At 39.3% G+C, this 12,975-nt stretch overlaps 1 protein-coding gene across 1 annotated transcript in view; it reads left to right on the top strand.

The window, feature by feature from the left end:
- LOC139449839 (acid-sensing ion channel 4-A-like) overlaps window positions 1–11,175 on the top strand; it is a 33,178-nt gene extending 22,003 nt beyond the window's left edge. The window contains exons 4-9 of the mRNA XM_071231390.1: window positions 1,633–1,731; window positions 2,506–2,686; window positions 4,577–4,636; window positions 6,785–6,947; window positions 9,660–9,751; window positions 10,365–11,175. Of these exons, the coding sequence (XP_071087491.1) occupies window positions 1,633–1,731; window positions 2,506–2,686; window positions 4,577–4,636; window positions 6,785–6,947; window positions 9,660–9,751; window positions 10,365–10,510 (741 nt within the window). The 3' untranslated portion in view covers window positions 10,511–11,175. The remainder of the gene's footprint in view (window positions 1–1,632; window positions 1,732–2,505; window positions 2,687–4,576; window positions 4,637–6,784; window positions 6,948–9,659; window positions 9,752–10,364) is intronic.
- The last annotated feature ends 1,800 nt before the right edge of the window (window positions 11,176–12,975 follow it).

Raw genomic sequence — 12,975 nt, 5'->3', positions numbered from 1 at the left:
AGACAGACAGACAGACAGATCTTACATTGTCTTTTTCATCGTTACTCAGAATGAGACCATGCTATGACAAGGCCCATCCGCTTCCTGGGTCATGTAACAGCCACTGGAGCAATAAACCTTGATCAGTTTTTATAACTTTAGTTATAAGTGTCGTGAAGGATATTCAATGTATGAAAGAGTATTTAATATCAGTAATGCTTATTTTGGAGTCAGATATGGATATGTTTCCAGATACAGACATTCTGCCGTGTTTTGACATTATGCCATGTATTGACACTTCTTTGAGAGCCATTTAGAAGTTGGAGTTCTAAGTAAGGATCAGATATATGGATGATTAACTTCTTTATTACTATTAGGAGCGACGTTTCGGTGTAGGTTCTAACACCTTTATCAAGCAAGGGATTACAGAGTATAGTTGACAAGCACATACATAGGTATGAGGCAGTGTTTATACATTTAGGTAAGAAGTAGGCAGCCACATGGGCACTAGTTGTGCTTCCCTTCTTGCGGATCTGTTTCTTTATGCATATGGATCGGAAGTTCTGTTCGTTTTGGCAAAGCTAAAACAAGGTAATCTGGCCAAGAAGTTTAAATTAACCTTCAGGTATATCGATGATCTGATATCGTTCAATAACAATCAAATAGCCAATTTCCTTCCACTGATTTCCCCACCTGTACTAGCAATACAGGAGACCAATGAGACCGCCTCATCTATATCATATTAAGATATAAGCATAAAGATTGAGAGTGACAAAACACTTTCCACAAGACAAGAGGGGTGGCTTCAACTTTCCAACTGTCAACTTTCCCTTCATGTCGAGCAATATTCCAGCACCTTCAGCCTTTGGTGTTTACATTTCACAACTCCGATTGAGATACAATCGGAATGCTCTTTCTACCAAGATTTCAAAGAGCGTCACAAGACTCTTGCTCAGAAGTTGTTTGATCAATGTTACAACATTCAAGGCCTTAGTAAAACTTTCAAAACGTTTTGTGGTAGACATGTGGATTTCCAAATTCGACGCATCAGTGATAAAAATGATGTCCGATGCAATTCCCTATATTGACATGTACCATATGTTACCGCGTTTTGTCATGTGAACAACTTTGAGTTGCCTTTGCATGTGTTTATGACAGGGGCCACCGGTGGGACAGGACACGCTCACCTTTTTGCGAACACCTGGTATCATTATTGTTTGATAGTGATTCATAAACACATGCTCATGATATAGTCGGAATCGTACAATCGGATCTGTTTCTTATGCAGATATTTCTATTGGATGTGGAAAGGGTTTTGTCCCTTCAATTTTCCTGTTGAGTGTATTTGGATGTAGTTTCACTTGAGTGGAGAAGCCAGTTATGTACTCAAAAGGGTTGATAAGAGGTAAATATCATAACAGATGAAGCCAGTAGTATAACCAAAAGGATTGTAACTGATTGTGGTCTTTGATGAGTTGATGCTACGCAGGGGGTATGTGCAACCATCACGGTTGATTAATGGTTGGAGTTTCTGGATTTTGTAATCTTTGAGATTGGTTGACTGAAAAACGCAACTCCTAGGTGTAATAAAGAAGGTGTTTATCTATATATGCTATCCTTACAATGCATTGACACACTGCCATTTGTTTCTAGGTGCTGCTCCACAACCCAAGACACCACCCAGACGCGAATCCCACTGTGGTGATGGCCGCCCCAGGGTTCTCCACCTATGTTGCAATGCACAAGTCCGAGGTCAATAAGTATATTTCATTCTTGTGTCACTGGGAATTATTCAGTTTACATGACTTTAAGTGAATGTCGTTCACTTTTGTCACACTATACCTGGAGCAAATGTACCCAGCAGCTGACGTTTCGGTAGAGATCCTTATACCGTTGCCTTGTTTGACAACGGTATAAGGATGTATACCGACACGTCGCCTTCACAGTTATCAAAGAAGTTGTTATCCATAAATTGCGTCTACTTTGTCAACTGGATTGAACAATAAGTATTTCCACAATAGTACAAACATAAAAGTAAACTTGCATGTACTCTAACAACTGGGGATGTGGAAACTCGGCATTCAACCAGATGAGCATATATCAGCAGTAAAATCATTATAATTCAATCATATAGTGATGCTTAGACTTACAGTGAAAGAACTTCGTTTAGGACTTAATCATTACCACAGAGTCACATTGTAACCTTTGTGTGGAAAGGTTAAGACAGCATAATATTTGGACAGTAATACATGTTGTATATATTATGGAAACCTGTTGAAAAGCCATGATTTGTGGACGAAGGGTTTGTATGTAAAAGCAAAAGGACTGAATGTGTGGACACAGTGCCAAAGTATACTTCCAGTATCTCAAACTTGGTGTAAGAGTAGGCGAAATAGGTAGTGGTAGGTAGTGACGTAGCTGGTATATTACGTTAAACAACATGTATTCACTACCTCTCGCCAGATAAGAATACCATATTGCAGTGACGTTTAGGCCTGTTCATACAATGGGATCTTTGTTTCGCAGTACGTGTATCTGCCCAATCCCTACATGGCATTTGATGATACTACATGTGTGGACACAACTAGTGCCACGTTTGTGAACCCTCTCAAGCACTACTCCCCCTACACCTACGATCACTGCTTCAAGGAGTGTGTTCAAATCAAGGCCTTCAATGTGTGTGGATGCGTCGGACCAGCTGATCTACGTAAGTTTTACTTATTATAATATCAAATGTGCTTTTATTGACATATGTGTGTCGGTTAGTAATGTTTTATGACATTTTTCTGGCGGATTTGGAGAAAATCTTACGAAATAATCTGTAATTCTGTGTTGCGAATAGTTTTTTCTAAACATTACCCATAATTTTTTGTGAGAAATTATACAAGAATGTTGGCTTCTGATCTCAACTATACACATCAGCTCAGTTGAATTATTGTTGGAAAGAGGTCACATGCAATCTTTTGTGACGTCATGAATACTGGGTGACGTCATCTTCAATTATTTGCGGCAATACGGTCATATGACGTCACGTCTCAAACAACGAAAACAGTGGAACAATTGGAACGCACAAGCCAATCAGTATCAGTTACAAAATGCAATGCCTTGTGAGAACAACTAAAAACACTTGCTATTGGCGTTTCTATGGATAAAAACCTAAGCGACCAATATTCAATAGTAAATAGAATTAAAACTGATTTGTACCTGGGAGATATATTCGAGAGGTGACTGGACTTATATATGATATAATAGATTACAAAGAAAGTTATCAAATCCCAGGTTTACTGGTGCTAATAGTCTTCGAGAAAGCTTATAATGCGGTAAATAAAACTTATTATCATTAATGCACTATTCAATTTGGACCAAGTCTTCAAAAATGGATGTCAACATTTTTAATGGCATGGAATCCAGTGTAGTACGTAGTTAATGGATTTGCGAGATATAAAGAGGCTGTCGCCAAGGTGACCCAGTGTCGACATATATTTTTTATAATTTGTGCGGACATTTTGGCAAATATGACAAGAAATAATCCTAAAATAAAAGGAATTAAGACAAGAAAAATTGAAATATTTGCAGATGATACGTCCCTAAATTTGGATGGAACAGAAAAAGGCCTTTGTGCTGTATTGCATACATTGCAGTTTTTTACTAGATTTTCGGATCTTAAGGTTAATGCGGAGAAAACTAAACTAATTTGGATTGGTTCAAAAAAGAGATAAAGATATAAACTATGTAAGGATTGGCATCTAGACTGGCCTAACACAAAGTTTAAACTATTTGGAATACTCTTTGATGTTGATTAAGATAATATTGTTGAGGATAATTATAAAATAAAAATATTGAGAGAGAAATGAACCTATGGACGGTAATTTTTTAATACAATAAGTAGAAATGTAGTCCTCAAAAGCCTCTTATTGTCAAAATTGAATCATGTTTTTTCTTCCATACCCAACCTTCCAAAAGATGTGATTGATACTTTTCAGAAAAGATGTTTTAAATTTGTATGGAAGTGAAAACCGGATAAAGTGAAAAGACAAATAATATCTCAACCAAAAAAACATGGCGGAATTAACATGCCAATTGTGGTTGCGGCACAAAAACCTTCATGGATCAGAAGATTATATTGTTATCACTCAAAATTGGACTGAGTTAGTTGCTTGCTGTATTCGAATTAGGGAGAGAGATAATTGTTGGCAGATGCCTCCTATGTTGATGTATAGGTCTTCAGCAACCCATGCTTGCCGTAAAATGCGACTATGCTTGTCGTAAGAGGCGACTTACGGGAACGGGTGGTCAGGCTCGCTGACTTGGTTGATGCATGTCGTCGATACCAATTGCGTGGATCGATGCTCATGATATCAATCACTGGATTGTCTGGTCCACACTCGATTATTTACAGACCGCCGTCATATAGCTGGAATATTGCTGAATGCGGAGTAAAACAACAAACAAAAGAACAAGATTCCGAAAGTATGCACAATGTGTGTTGCCCGTTCTTGGTGTCCCCACTATTCTATGGTATGGATAATGACGTATTTCACGATAAGCATTATGGGAATGAATGCACTTTATTGTTCATGGATTTGTTTCCCAACAGAGCGCGACGTCCCAATATGCTCCTTGGAGAAGCAGGATACTTGTTACACAGCCTTTGTTCGTGAGTATCACATTCCTATTTATTATGATACTAAAATTCGCCCTTGGGATTCCAGGTTGGAAATAAATAGCCAGCAGACTTTGCTGATAATTGAAGAGGTGACCTGGTCAGATTCACTGACTTGGTGGATACCGTGTCATCGTATTCCGACGGTGTGACACGTTGTTCATGCTGTCAATCACTGCATTGTCTTGTTCAGAGTCGCTTGTTTAAAGATTTTATATATACTGAACAAATGTGCCCAGTTTCCACTTAAAAGATATCCCCCAAAATATTCACGATCCCTAACTTTTTTTGTCCAGTATAGATGGAATATTGCTGACGCGGTTTGTACAATTGTAAATTTGTATTTTATAAAACATTGGCGTGGAAGTCACATTTTAATGCCATTGCATGTGTTTACGACGGATGACACCAATACGATAGGGAACATTCATCATCTTCTTATTATTATGTACCGATTAAAATAAAAAATGCAACAAAGAGGGTTTGGGTGATCCTGGCACAGTCAGACTGGTTAGGCTCATCATCAGCTCGGGGCCCTTGCCCCCTCTACACGCAGCCCAGACAGCAAATGGGACTTCTCCCAGGAAGCACTGCCTAGTCGAACCCACAAGGAACTTTTCGGAGAATGTGAAGACACCCCAATACTGTAGCCTTCTGCATTACTCATTGAAAAGTCTACATCCGACATTTACAGGTAGATGCAAAATCACACATTAACTGTTGAGAGTAGGAAGTGACTGGTGCCGAGCTGCAAACAGAAAACCTGTTCCACTTTTCAGGCCTGTTGACTTTAACCAAGCGATGGACTCTGCAAGGTTGCTGATCTTCTCAACACTGCAAATGTTATTGAAAGAGTTTTGCCTCTTTTATTTGAACAATATTCATCGTTGCTTGTGATATTAACCACTGTGTCAGCCGTCCAGACACACCGCCATAGATTTGAAAACATGACAGATTAAAAGATCATTTTGGATAAAATTGGAAACGTGCTACCGTATTCGATTTAATAGGCCCACAGGGCGTTCTCAAAATTAGATGTAAAATCGTAAATTTCGTGGTTTATGCTGACAGCCACAAAATAAAAGTCTGTGAGTTTATTACACGACAGATATAAGAATCTAATTGCCAATAATTAAGGGGGCATATAACACACGAGTGCATATTATACACGAATAAATAAGTCGTGTGTACGTTGATCATAAGCAAATATCACAGTTGGCGCTTATTAGAGCGGGGCGCTTATTAAGTCGAATACGGTATGTGTAAAATAGCAGTAACCTTTTTTTTAATCAAATCCGTCACTGTCGGAAAGAAAATACGTATACTGATTTTAAGGGCGCTTCACTAATTCTCCGTTATGATAACCCTAACCCTAACTCCAACCCTCAGAAAATTCCTTTTCTGATTGTTTGATAACCATGTCTAAGACCATGAATTTAATGGCTGAGGTAAGACCTGAGGGACGGTTGGTTGCGAAGGTCGTATGTTTGGAGCTACTTTTATCTTCATTAGTACCGATTCTGGGGTAGAATTGGTCTTTAGCAACCCATACTTGACGTAAAAGGCATGCTTGTCGTATAAGGCGACTAACGGGATCCGGTGGTCTGGCTCGCTGAAAAGGTTTATACATGTCATCGATCCCAATTGCGTGGATCGATGCTCATGATATCAATCACTGGATTGTCTGGTCCAGACTCGATTATTTACAGACCGCCGTCATATAGCTGGAATATTGCAGAGTGCGGCGTTAAACAACAAACCAACATGGGTTGCTGAAGACCTATTCTATCCCGGAATCTTCACGGGTCGGGATATTGCTTAGTGCGGCGTAAAACAAAAAACAAAACAAACAAACCAAATCTTAGACATTTACTACGAGCACGGTTATAATGCTGACAAACCAAGAAACATAATCAGTGCGAATCTAGGATTCGAACCTACGACCATCGGTTTCTTGCACCTTTAGAGGGAACTCTGCACAATAATAATTGTGACGCCTTTGGGCGACTGTGACACCACCCTCCCATAACACCCCTCTCAGCACCAACGAACTATCTGTTTGGTACTATCTGTATAAGTACTGGATGCCACTATCTGTGTAATAACTGTATGTTACTATCTGTGTAAACACTATATTTATAGGTGAAATGACCAAGAACACCACATTCGAGGCCGAGTGTGGGTGCGGCATTCAGTGTAGATTTGAGACGTTCAATGCACAGGTGTCATCGAGCGTGTTTCCCGCAGACATCTGGTCGGCCTCATTGTTAAACACCACTAAGGCGGAGAATTCTGAGTTCCTGAGGTAAGCTCCATTGTCATCAATAGCTTGCCATTGTAGATTGTCTGGTTTTCGATCACCCCTTTAAAACTTAAATTCTTCTTGCATTTTTATCTAATACCATTATCAGTTGTCCATCTGCAAACTATTGTCCACTGGTAATTCGTCATGTACATGTATCAGTTAAGTCAAAACAATTGTAACATTTATTATTAATCACTATTTAGGATATGGGTTTGACGAGGTTTAGCGATGAGATATGTTTTGTTTGTTTGTTTGTTTGTTTGTTGTTTAACGCCGCAACTCAGCAATATTCCAGCTATATGAAGGCGGTCGATGAGATATGTTGAGCTTATAATATCTTGCAGTATATTAGGGTAGGTACCACAATTCGTTGTGTTAACTTGGTGTGACGTTTGAGAAATAATGGATGACATAACAGTATTTGGAATAGACAAATGATTTTTATATTCCTAAAGTAGTTTTCAAGATGCAAACAGCAGTATATGGGATGTCTGCAGGAGTATTTGGAATTAATTTCAAAGTATTGGGTAATCATATATGATTATTGTCCATACCTCATTTGGCACGTCGCCGCAACCACGAGTTTCAGCATGATAATGCCCGTGCCAACAAACCGCCCTACTAGTATATCTATGTTGTTGTGCGTCGCCTAGGACTACAATGTAAGTGACCCGTGAAGATTCCGGGGTAGAGTAGGTCTTCAGCAACCCACACTTTCCGTAAAGGGCGACTGTGCTTGTCGTATAAGGCGACTAACGGGGTCGGGTGGTCAGGCTCGCTGACTTGGTTGATACATGTCATCCCAATTGCGTGGATCGATGCTCATGATGTCAATCACTGGATTGTCTGGTCCAGACTCGATAATTTTACAGACCGCCGCCATATAGCTGCAATATTGCTGAGTGCGGCGTTAAACAACAAACAAACAAACAATGTACGTTGAATTTTTCATTACACCCGAAGAGCCGTTGAACGGCAAAAGATCTTTGGTGGATAAAGGAATTTTGACAATCACGAATATCTAGACTCTGTTTTTCCCCGTATATTTAATACTTATACACCTGATAAAATCACTGAAATATATATATATACTAGTATACTGAACCGCAAAAGAAACGTCACCCCAAGTAACATTGCATGAAAAGTTGTCATTTAAATATTTGGGTAATTTTTGTCAAAGTTTCTAAAATGTAACATTACCTTGTCTGGAAAGATTAAATTTTATGATAAAAAAGCATAGCGGATGACAATAAAACCGATCGCCCAAACGCATCACGGCAACGGCAACCCGATGCACGTGGATTCGGTACAAATTGAAATGCACTTGCGTTCCCCCATTTCTAGCCCTGTAAAAATCCACCCAGTTCGGATAACATTCATTCGTTATTGAATTGTTACCACATGCCAAGATTGACAAAAAATCAGCGACACCAAGCCCTTGGGCGATTGCAAGCTGGACAGACCGCCCGGCAAGTGGCCAATGCATTTCAAGTCCACGTAAGGACCATATACAGGTTCCAGCAACGGTACCAGACCACCAACACTACAGATGACCCACCACGTAGTTGGAGACCAAGGGTATCCACCCGACGTCAGGATCGTCAGACAGCATCCTCAAGATCGCTTTGTTACTGCTGCGGTAACTGCTCGACAGACCATGGGGACGATTGACGAGCAGACATCTCCACTGTCACAGGCCACACCGAGGACCCATTCTGACACCACGACGGGACTGTCTTCAGTGGGCAGCACAGCACCAGCTTTGGCGCCACCAGCAGTGGAGAAGAGCCCTCTTCTCAGACGAGAGCCGTTACTGTATCTCAACAGCAGATGGCAGAGAGAGAGTCTGTCGACGCCGCGGCGAACGTTATTCGGATGCTTGTGTTGTTGTGAGCTACTCGTGGGTTGGTCCGAACATCATGGTGTGGGGTGGAATTGGTGTTGCACAGAGGGTCGGCCCTGTGGTCTTCCAGAACATCGGTCCGGGGAGAGGCGGTGGTGTCACAGCAGCTCGGTACATTGATCAAGTCTTGAGACCACACGCTATACCTAATTTGGCACGTCGCCGCATCCACGATTTTCAGCATGATAACGTCCGTGCCCACACTGCGAGAGCAACAAGAGACCTCCTCCAGCAGAATGGCATCAGAATCATGCAGTGGTCTGCCCTCAGTCCCGATTTAAATTCCATTGATCACCTGTGGGACGAGATTCAAAGACGGCTGAATGACGTCCGACCAAGGCCGACAACTGCAGCTGAACTGCTTCAGGCGTTCCTCAGAGTGTGGGCTCAAGTGCCTATGGCCTTCATCAACTGCCTCATCCATTCCGTTTATCGACGTTGCACGGCAGTCATCAATGCATATGGCTGACACACGAGATATTGACTTGTGATGCCATTTTCTCCAAGACAAGTATTGTGTTTTCACTTTAAGAACATTTGACACTTTAATTTCAACCTTTATCAGTTTTGCAAAGTTTCATCTTTTTAATATGTCTCAAAGTATGTGTACAGTGTTTGGACAAATAAGGTTTCTCATATATCTATCCATGGTGACGTTTCTTTTGCGGTTTAGTATATATATATATATATATATATATATATATATATATATATATATATATATATACACAACAATAATCACGACAATAAATTAGATTTGGGAGTATATTGACAATTGATCCTTATTTTAGCTTTATCCTTTAATGCAGGAACAACTTCTTGGAGCTGAGAGTGTTCTATGACAGGATGATGGTGACATCCACAAAACAGCACCCACAGTACAGCCAAAGCACACTTTTCTGTTAGTACACACTACTACACACTTGGTTTAAAACCATTTAGTTTAGCTGGAAACAACTGGACACCCGTGAAGATCCAGGGTTAGAACTGGTCTTCAGCAACTAATGATTGTCGTAAGACGCGACGAACGGGATCGTGTAGTCAAGCTAGGTTACTTGGTCGTTGCATGCACTGGATTGCCAGATCGATATTCGATTATTTACAGACAACCGTCCTGTAGTTGGTATATTGCTTAATGTGGCGTTAACAACAAACAAACAATATCTCGTACATTAACACACTGTTGATAATACAAAACATGATTTTCGAAAAAAGCAATGTTCAGCGTTGCGTCCCTTGGCAACCAGGATCATCTTGTCTTGGCTTCTAATACAGATCTCTCCGATTGTGATGTTTGGTAAACCTGGTAAACGTCAACAACATGTGTTCCTTTTCGCTTTTCAATAATGACACACTGTGGTGTAACGGAAATGTTCTTCATGTCGTCATTTAACACTAGCACTAGTTATGGTCTGGAAAATAATTAAATTACACAGGTAATATCTAGTTCCTTATGTTGAAACAAACAATATTGGGAAATACAAGGTTGGTGAAGTAAGCTGTTGTTGTTGCAGCCAATGTCGGGGGTCAGATGGGACTGTGCCTCGGAGCCAGCATCTTGACTATCACGGAGATCACGGAGCTGCTGGTGTTCATCATCTTCTACCTATGTGACAGGTGTAGAGGAAGAAAAGCCCGTAACAGAATCAACAACTGGTAGACAATACTACACACGTCCTTAAAGATGGGGGCTTTATTGTCAACAGAATGACCCCGCTGCAATAACGTTTGTGACCAAAAATGTCTGTATAGCGTAAAGTATATACTTCATTTAAAATCAGCCTGGGACCTCTGAAATAATTTTTGACCATTAAGTGACTAAAATCAGGATCAGCATATGATTCATCGAATACACCTGATGAGGGGTTCTACATTATCACCTTAGGCATGGGTCTTATTTATTGCAGACTAATTTGCACTTGCGTCTGCTATTATAGAATATACTCACAAAATTGTAGTGGATTTTCGGGAAAAAACCCCAGATGATTACGGAACGACATAACAATAATCAGAACATGGTATACTAGTATACGACTATAATCACATTTATATCAAACCACAAGTGTATACATGTAGATATGGAGTAGAGTATATTCATCTTCATTTACAAAACCATTACGTGCGAAGTATTCTAATCAGACGAGATGATCGATGATACTCCTCTGGTGTTAAACCACACTGAATACCTGTGATCAGATTATTTGATTCCAGACATCACGACGCCTGTTGATCATCCATTACATGGTTTCACAAATATAACCAGTCAGAGCTAGAGGTCTGTAATTGGAAGAATCTGTGTGGTCCTTTCCTGGTTTAGGCACAGGTATCACGCCTTGTGACAGGAAGGAGGGATATTACGAGTTTCCAAAATATTATAAAATATGGTTCAGGAAGTTGTTTCTGGCCATGATGAGCCTTGTTCAAACCCTCTTCCAACTCGGTCAAGGAAAATCATTTATTGTAATCTTCCTATTTTCCTTTCTTGCTGATTTTGAAACCAAGAACAATGAGGGTCTTAGTTGGCAGATGGTGAATTTTTGCTAATCGTTTCTCAATACTAACAATATCTTCTTGTGATGTCACAATATCATTATTTGATTGTAGATGCTGAATACTGTTCACAAACCCTTCACATATTATCTTTCTTATAATATTCCATATTTCATGAAGGGTGGGTACATGTATTATTTTGGAAACAAACTCTTTCCCACTCTTTCAGGAGTTATTCTTATTTTTTTTCAAAATCATCATTTTACCATAATCATCTGGAGATCTAAACCCGACAAACTTAAAAGGAAAATTATGTCACTACATCCTAAATATGGCGCCGTCAGTGTCCCAGTGGTGGAAATGGTTATCGCTGCACAGAAAGTAAGCTGGATTAAGAAACTGGTTCATGGTAATTCCACGTGGACAGCTTTCTTTTTTGAAAATGTAGCTAGTGCAAATGTAATTTACCCAGCGGATGCTGCCTATATTTACGAAAAGATTATTCCAAATATTAAATATAACTTTTGGAAGGAAGTTTTGTTATGGTGGTCAGTATACTTGAATTATTGTGATAATGTTAAACAATCTGGTGAGGATATGATGAGCAAATCTGTCTGGTATAATAATGAAATCAAAATTGATGGTTAGTCTATTCATTTTCCACAAAGGCATCAAAAGGGTATAGCATATATGAATGACTTCATTCATGACACAGGGACATTATATGATTTTGATGAATTTGTACAAAAATACAGTTTGAAGACAGACTTTTTGATCTATCAAGAAGTAAAACTAGCAATAGTCTGGTATTTACATTACAGAATAACAATATAAAACATTATGCTAACGTTTGCCAAAGGCCTATATTGCCTTATAATGTATAAACAAATAAACAATAAAAAGGGAAGCAAGGTATTTTATGAAGCCCTATTAAACCCTAAGTTTATAAAACATAAGTTTTACAGTAAATGGGTAGGTTGTTTTGAAAAACAGTATACAGATACAGGGTGGACATATTTTAACCTTATGGCAAAACGATGTACACAAAGTTCTGAATTAAGATGGTTTCAGTTTAAAGTTATGCACAATATTGTAAGTACTAACTGTTATATTTTTAAATTGGATATGTTGAATCGCCAGTTTGTTCATTATGTAATAATTTCATACTTTGAAGTTTACACTGTTTCTTTCATGCTGATTGGCTGAAGGGGTAGTCACGTGATCTGATATTTGGAGTTCACACACCTGTGAACGGACAGAAAAAGTTCACACGATGTGAACAATTTTTTGTGAAATTGATCGTGTGAACTTTTGCCGGAACTACTTTCCGGGGTTTCCCCGAATTCTCGATCGGTGTTTACGATCAACTCGTTGTTCTATTTTCTTTTTAATACCTGCGTTTATCAGCAAAATAATTAATTTAGTATTTTTGCCTGGTCTAGATTTTGTACTGTTTCATCTGACTTATATGCTTTGGTTCTGGTGATTGATGTCGTCTAGAGCTGCTACATGAAACAAAATGGATTGTCCTTGCGATGATTTGGATATGGAATGGTTATCTTTCAATACTAATAATACTAATAACGCAAGTGAAGAAAATTAATTCTGTAAAATTACAGAGGTGAACGAAATTGA

The sequence above is a fragment of the Haliotis cracherodii genome, unplaced genomic scaffold (assembly GCF_022045235.1).
Source record: "Haliotis cracherodii isolate W230 unplaced genomic scaffold, xgHalCrac1.p SCAF_8, whole genome shotgun sequence".
Lineage (NCBI taxonomy): Eukaryota > Metazoa > Mollusca > Gastropoda > Lepetellida > Haliotidae > Haliotis > Haliotis cracherodii.
The sequence above is the reverse complement of the archived record's forward strand: the minus strand, read 5'-3'. Positions and strand labels throughout refer to the sequence as shown.